Source organism: Poecile atricapillus, chromosome 16 (genome assembly GCF_030490865.1).
Source record: "Poecile atricapillus isolate bPoeAtr1 chromosome 16, bPoeAtr1.hap1, whole genome shotgun sequence".
Classification (NCBI taxonomy): Eukaryota; Metazoa; Chordata; class Aves; order Passeriformes; family Paridae; genus Poecile; species Poecile atricapillus.
The window spans coordinates 2,429,840-2,437,770 of NC_081264.1; the positions used below are offsets into that span (position 1 = coordinate 2,429,840).

The following is a 7,931-nucleotide window of genomic DNA, read 5'->3' on the forward strand; positions in this document are numbered from 1 at the left end:
CTTCGCTTCCCTGGCAAAAAACAAACTTTGGATTTAGCAAAAAAATTCCTGTTTTCATGCGAGCTGCCTATCGCAGTAAGTACTTCTGCGGGCCTTAGAGCAGCGCTGTGCCAGCCGAGTACCCAGCAGTTAAGATGTAAGTTCAGAGTTACCTGATATTTATTGTACCCGCCCCCAAAGTGGGACAGACTCTGGATAAATTCCTGATATCCTAAGAAAGCAGGGAATCACAGAATCGTTAGGATTGCGAGAAAACTCTGGAGCCATCCAGTCCGAGCCCCCTGCCCAGGCAGGGTCACCTGGAGCAGGTCACACATCCAGGTGGGTTTGGAATGTCTCCACAGAGGGAGAATCCACGACCTCCCTGGGCAGATCCAGTGCTCTGCCACCCTTAATGGAAAGTTCTTCCTCATCTTGATATGGAACTTCTTGTGGTTTGGTTTATGGCCATTACTAAACAAATAATTTATAAAAAACCATTTGTGTTAATCTGTTCTTCCTTAAGGTATCAAAGAAAAAAAAAATACAAAGTTGGTTTGGTTTTTTTTTAAAGAATTTGTTTATTTATCGAACCTGGGTCATATTTAGATTCACGAGCAATTTTTAAATGTACATCTTAGAATTCAATTTTCAGTGTTTTACACAAAAATATTGGCACACAACAGTTGCAATAAGGTGTAACAGCCACCTCTCTGAAGAACTGCTGCTAGTGTTTGCCCGAGGTTGAAAAAACTTTACCTGGAACATGAAAACCTGTAACAAATTTTAAATTAATTGTACAAAACTGTTGTGTGTTACTTGTAGAGGCTCCCCCCTGGAAAAGACCCCACCCCACCCCCAAAAATGATTACAACTAATATACATCAGTCACAACATAATCCTGGCTCAGCACCCACATCAGACGCTTCTTAAATTTTTAAACCAATCATCAGATAACCGAGGAAAGTAACTTTATACAAAAACAAATCTACATGTGCCTGAAAAAAGAAAACACACCAGTATTTAGCATTATGCTAATTCTGATCAGATCATGGCAGAGGTTGCCACTGCACTTAAATACAAGGGCTGCATAGCGTGGATTAAACCCCCAAAATCCGGAACCCTTTGGCCTCAGGAATCCAGATTTCCTGAACACTTCTGCCCTGGGCACTGGGCAAACAGTCTGGAGCTTTGGACCTGCAAAAGCCAAAGGGTTCACGAGTGTTTGCCAAGACACTGCACACAATTGGCTTCCAAATAAAACCTTTGAGAGACTAAAAACCGTGTAAGGAACATTTGGTGATGAACGGAGGAAAAAAAAGCATTTTCATATCAACTATTTAATTAAAAAGAACTTTGGGAAGAAGTTGATATCATTAAGACAGTTGCTGATGACTATCTTTTAAATAGCAACTAGGTCTGAATTTTAACCTTTTCCTTGGCAGTTTCTGTGAGTGGAGAAGGGATTATTTCAATTTCATAACACCTACTGCAGGGTTAAGGATGTAAGAATGCAAACAGTCACGTTAGGGCCTTGTACCGTTTCCCTGGACAGAACTGCAAGTGCTTATGGAAACAGGGAAAAAAGTTAGAAAAGACAGAACAGCTTGTTACTAGAGTGAGTTACAGAGTTTGCAGCTTGCCTGGACCTTGCTTAGCACACAGACTGGGCAGATCTCAGTGGGAAAAAATGATGCCAATAAAGTGACAAGATTTCAGCACAGCTTTTGCTACAGAAGATATATAAAAACAATTCTTTTTTTTCTTTTTTTTTCTTAACTAGGAAGGAACATAAGCAAATAAGTTTTACAGTTCAGTAAAGAGGGTTCAGAAACTAAATGACTTTTTGTTTTTTTTTTGTGACCAGGATGTTTGGTAGAGAGTGAAGTGAAATCCGGGACCACAGAAGGATCTTAGACCACCCTTCGGACTTCAAAAAACCTCTTCAGGTAGTAGATTTGTCCCAGTGTCATGGCAACTAGTACAAGGGCTTCAAAGAATGACCAAAGAACCACTCTGCTGTTTGTGTTGTCATTAACTGTTAGGAAAAAAAAAAAGAAAAAGAAAAAATTATTAAGTAATGAAGCGTTTAAACTGAAAACATTCTGCCCTGAAACTGGAACACTGCACATCAAGCACTGGGTTTGTGTCCCAGAAGGGCCCTGCAGCCTCAGAGATGAGATCTGAGAGGGGATTTTTCTGAACAGTTTGGTTTTAAATCCACTTTGGACATACATTGCAGCAGCTTTCTCTATTCTGCCCACCCTTCTGGCCTCTGAGCTGCCCAACAAAGCCTCTTGCTTTTTCAGTCTCAGAGTCAAGCAGGGCACTTCTGATCTCTGAAGGGTCACCATCTTTGGTTCTAAATATTCTGGTTTTTCTTAAATCAGACCATTAGTAACAAATGTCACAAAACTGGAGATATTCATAGCTTCAAATAATTGAGGAGACAGTGCTTTTATATCATGTTGTGTTTTCACATGAGAAATACTTGCCCTTGATTCTCACCCATGAAAGCAACGGTAGTTCTGCTCTATTTCAACAAAACATTTAAAAAAGAGACTTTAGCTCAATTACTAAACCCCATCCAATTCAAGGGTGAAGGAACAGTTCAACCAAAGTCTGGGAACCAAATCATGGAATGGTTTGGATTGGAAGTGACCTTAAAACTCATCCAGTCCCACCCTTGGGACACCTTCCTTGGGCACTTCCAGGGATGGGGCAGCCACAGCTTCTCTGGGCACTCTTTGCCAGGACTGTACCACACTCAGGGAGGAATTTTCCCCCAGTATCTGACCTAAACCTCCTCTCTTTCAGTTTAAAACCATCTCCCCCTTGTTCTGTCCCTACATGTCCTTGCACATGGATTAAATAATATCATCACTGGTATCTCCATGAATACACCACTCAAACAACTGCAGAATTTACATAACTTAGGCAAATGTTATTTTCTATAACAACCCTCCTTACATGAGAGGAAGCCAATTTAAAGATGACTGCAAGCAAAACCTACATTCTTTATTCTATGGGAAGGCCCTTCAAGATTTAAATTATTATTTTTTAAGTCACTTGGAATAGCTTTCATGGACTCATATTTAAATCATCATTTACAAGTTCACTGGAGGGGGGAGAAGGCATTGATTGGAGTCAGACACCTACTTGCTCTATGTATTCTTTCACGGACTTCCATGTACTCCTGTTCGTGCTTTACAGCTGTCATGGCTACTGCCAACTCGTTAATCATCTCTTCTAGCTTGTTCTGATGAGCTGCAGAATAATTTCAGAAGCATCAGAAAGTCTGTTAATAACTCAAAAAAATTATTTCAATGAATGAACAGTTAAAGGTAATTTCTTGCTGCAGAAGTTCTGACAGTAGCTGAAGACTTTCTGTCTTTAAATCCAAGTTCAGTTTCTGTAGCACCACTTTCCCTAACATGTCTCTATGGTATTTAACAAGTGGGAAAACATTTTTCCACATCCAAATAGGAGGAGACACAATTCAGGCTCAGTACAGACCCCACATTTCCAGTGTGCACATACTTTTCCAGGAGAACAGAATGGAAGAATGCACAAGATCAATACCACACACTAACATCTATTTTGCCAATATCATCCAATATATTCCAAGCAGATTATCTTAACATGACAGCTTTTCCTAGTTGTTAAGCTTGCAAAAATAGAATGACTGAGAATTTAGCTCAAGATCATGATGCTGGCAAATCATGAGATCACTTTCTGAAGCAAAAAATCACAGCCTGTGATCTTCAAGTTCGGCTGAAACCCAGCATTCAGGGGGCACAATGCCCAGGGGACCTGGCACAGGCTTCACTTGTGGTGTGTTGTGAAAGCAGGAGAGGAGTTAAATACCAAACACATAGCACAAAACCAGCTTGAGACAGTTCAGCAGATGGAAGGCTCAGAGATCTAAGATTTAGTGGTTTGACTGTCAATCACAGGATCTTTTTAAGACATCCACGCTCAAAGAACTGTCCACTCACAAATTTATAAATTAGGCAAGTCATTTGCAAAGTGTTCCAGCATCAGGTTGAGGAATCATTCCACAGACATCCCCTGGGCAATCAGCTCTCTTTAATGAAAGTCATAAAACCCAACATATTTTCCTTTCAAGGTACATGGGTGACTTGGAAGCTGCCTTACTACAGTTTTATTTGTAAATTAAGTGTTTCAGATCACAATCTGAAAATAGAGCTATTCAAAACACACACCTTGTGGGGAACAGTCAAAAGAGAGGACCAGAGAATTAACACTCACACAAATTACAATTAAAATCTAAATAGTTGTGCAAACCACACTCACTTTCCTAATATCTCAAATCCCTTATTTTCATGGCCAACTGGTCATTGCAGTAAGTGCAGTTTATTAGTAGGAGAAGAAACTACAGTTGCTGGGATAGTCTAAAAACACTCCAAAAATTCACTTCAGAACATTGTCTCACTGCACTAATATTCTTTACAACAGATATATGCAGACTCAGTAAAAGATTTAAGTGAGTCTTTAAAAAAAAAAATCAAAAGTTAGGAATGTGCTACCTTTTAAGTGACATCAAGCACTCAGTGCCCAAGTTATTTACTCACTAAAACAGAAAACAAGAATTTTTTGCCATTCTAGCTACAGTCAGTGATTTCTAAATCAATTTTTTAACTTGCTACGCAATACATTCATTTATTTTTTTTTTCCAGCAAATGACAGGTTTGAGTTTTTCCCCTGATACATCAGTAATAATTCATAACCTACGAGCAGCTTATTGCTTCCAAAAGCCTCTGATTACTCAACATCTCCTTTAGCAAGAGAAAGCAAACGCTGCCAAAAACATCCAAAAACATTGGATGTTCAATGTTTTAGTTCAATTTCACCTAAACTGATTAAATCTTCTGTCAGCCATAAACAACCACCTGAAGACAAACTGCCATGGCCAGTGCAAGGACCTGATCCCAAGAGCTGCTCAGGGTATAAACCTGCCAATGGGAGCCTGCAGGTGCTCAGCATTGCTCAGAATCAGACCTTTTGGGTAGTTTATTAAAAAGACATTCTCATGCTCCAAACCAATGTTACAGAGAAAAAGCCAAGTTAGCTGTTAGTGAATGAACATGTGCCAGAGACAAGATGCTAAGGAGCTTTCAAAAAGCAGTCCACATACCATCCCAGGTATCTCCACCACCTAGAGGAAAGTGTAAGAGATGAACACAGGTACAGGACAAAAGGCTGCAGATAAAACAGTCATTTACACGGCTATGGGAAAAGTTTCATATTAGAATATTTATCAACTAAGGCATGGAGAAGGCTACACACTGCTGAGCCTACTAGGAATCAGAGGATGGCACTGATGAAGGGCTAAAGGATGGAAGCATTAGTGTCTGCAGATGGCCAAGGGATTCTCTGGTGATTTTGCCTCAAATTGTGTAACCAGGTCTAAAAACATCCACTTTAGCTGTGCAAGAGAACAGCTAATTACACCTGAAGGAACGGGAATCCTGAGAGCCCTACACAAGTTCACAAGTCATGCAAGCAGGGAAAAGCTCCTGAGCTGGAGCTGATTTCCTTCCAGAACTCTTCCTCACCTTCTGTCTCCATGTCTTGCCCCTTGGGAGCTTCCCCGATATCGATAGTGAACATCACTATCTTGGGAGTCATGGTGGACATCCTGTTGCTAAAGCAAAACTTGTAAGTTCCATCCATGTGGGCAGCAAAGGTGTATTTTCCACTGGACTCTCGATCGCCTTTATAAATCCCTTTATTATCGGGCCCCGTGATCTGTGTGGGGAAAAGAGAGGATCACACATTTTTTATTTCAAACACAGAGGTTTCAGATGCACCATCACAGCCCTGCCAGCACGCTCTGCAGCCAGCCAGTCACAAGCACCAGCACCATCTGTAATCTGGCTGTTTTGGCATGCTTCAATCTTTCCCTCCCACAGCTCACTGGAGCAGCTCTCTGCACAGAAATCTTTCAAAAAAAACCCACAAACTTCTTGGTAAAAAAAGTCATACAAAAGCCTGTCTCCCTGGCCTCTTGTGGTTGAGATAAGCAGTCAAGAAAAACACAAACCCTGGCTGTTTGTCAAATTAACAACTGCAGGGGAAACCTTATCTCTGATGTCTGAAGGAAAACAAAAAGGAAAAAAAAGACATTCTCCAATCGACTTTAGACACACAGTCGGGCATTGTTGCAGTTACCATTTCAAATGGACTGCAGACCTGAGTTCTGAGCTCTCAGGGTCACTGTGATCCTAAATTCCCATCACAGCAGGCCAAACTGCTGCTGAGCTTCCACCAGGGCCACGTGAAGGGAATCTCAGCTTCCAGAGCCTGTCCTGTGTCACAGCCATGTGTCATTTTCAACTCTTACAGGACTCTCACGTCTGTGATACCCCAATCAAAAAACGCTCTGCTCTGTAACACGATGAAGGCAATTCGTACTCAGTATTCTCCTGATTTGATTCCTCTTTGAAGATAAGTATTGGCTCAAAACTTTCCCGATGCCAACCACCCGGATTAAACACCTTTGGATTCAATGGGAAGCACGCTGCTCCTCAACCGGCAGCGGCTGATTCCAGAGATCAACGCCGGTCATTCCTCCCGCCAAATAATTCACCGTGACGAGGAATTCACCGAGCGGGACGAGGCTGAAAATCCCGAGGGAAGGAGGGCAGATGGAGCAGCACAGCCCCGTGCAGCAGTGCCAGGAGGGACACCCGCACAAGCACCCGGGCCTGCCCGAGGCCGCCCCCGCCGGGCCGTGAGCGCTCCCGCCGCTCGGAGCCCCGGCAGCGCGGCGGGTCCGCCCCGAGCCCCGGCGGGCGGCTCCGGCCCCGCTCCGGCCCGTCCCGAACCCCCTCGGGCGGGCCTGATCCCGCTCCTGCCGCTGCCGCCGCTCGCTCCCGAGGGGCCCCACACACAGCGGGGCCGCAGTGCGCGGGGCCCGGCCCCGGGACGGCCCCGCTCCCCAAGGTCGGTCCGCGCCGCCGCCGCACCTCCACGTCGATGTCCAGGAAGCCGCCCTCGGCCACCTCGAAGATGAGCCCCATCTTGGTGCCGGACGGCACGCGCTCCAGGAAGCACTCCTCGGCGTGCGCGTCGATGCTGACGAAGTAGGCGGCGGCCGGGGCCGCCAGCGCGGCCACCAGCGCCAGCACCGCCCGCACCGGCGACATGGCGGAGCGACCGGCGGCGGCACCGAGCGGCGCTTCCGGCCCGCGCCGCGCCCCTTCCGGCGCACGGGGCCGCCGCTCATTGGCCACCGCCGCCCCGCTGCCACGTACGGGCTGCGCTACGGCGGCTGCCGGGAAACAAAAAGCAGCGGGACCGCCAAAGCGCCGCGGCAGCGCCCGCGCTGCGCGGGAGGCGGGACCCACGCGCGGGAGCAGCCAATGAGCGGGGAGAAAAGGCGGGGCGGTGACGGCGAGAGCCAATCGGAGCGAGGCGCGGGGAGCGGCGGTGGGAGAAGGGATGAGGGGGCGTTGCCCGGCAACGGGGCGGGGCGAGCGCGGGAGGCGGGAAACGGCGGCTGAGGGGATGGGGGGCGGCGGCCCCTGAGGGAATGAGGGCAGGCGGGAGGGCGGCATGGCGCTTGTCAACACGGCTGTCACCGCGGCCGAGGCTGCTGCTAAAACCGGGAAATCAGAACTTGCTGCAGCAAGGGAGAGGTTTGAGGGGTAGCCATCGTTTAAGGCGTTAATAGGAAAGCCCAGCTTGCGAGCTATTCACACTTAAGAAAACACGTGGCACGTCCATGTTCCTGCTTCACCCAAAAGTAACTGTTTAAAAACACATTCCTTGCATGACCGTGCTTAAGCGCTAATTTCCAATTAAACCTTCCAAAGAGAAATACAGACGTTCATGCTTGAGCTCAAGGCAGCCTGTTTCATGACTACTGTTTTAGTGATGTGGGGAAGAGTTAAAGCCTAACACACAGCCTGGCTTTCCAGTGGAAT

General features: G+C 45.9%; 1 protein-coding gene across 2 annotated transcripts; it reads right to left on the minus strand.

The window, feature by feature from the left end:
• Positions 1-540: 540 nt before the first annotated feature.
• On the minus strand, positions 541-7,212 carry TMED2 (transmembrane p24 trafficking protein 2). Of its 2 annotated transcripts, XM_058851547.1 has the most exons (5): positions 6,972-7,212; positions 5,559-5,751; positions 5,138-5,158; positions 3,139-3,246; positions 541-2,017 (listed from the first exon to the last, which is right to left on the minus strand). In XM_058851547.1, exons 1-5 carry the CDS (start codon positions 7,149-7,151, stop codon positions 1,893-1,895), a joined length of 627 nt encoding a protein of 208 aa, XP_058707530.1. In that variant the 5' UTR covers positions 7,152-7,212; the 3' UTR covers positions 541-1,892. The 2 variants fall into 2 exon arrangements, with proteins under 2 accessions (XP_058707530.1, XP_058707531.1); XM_058851548.1 differs by lacking the exon at positions 5,138-5,158.
• Positions 7,213-7,931: the final 719 nt, after the last annotated feature.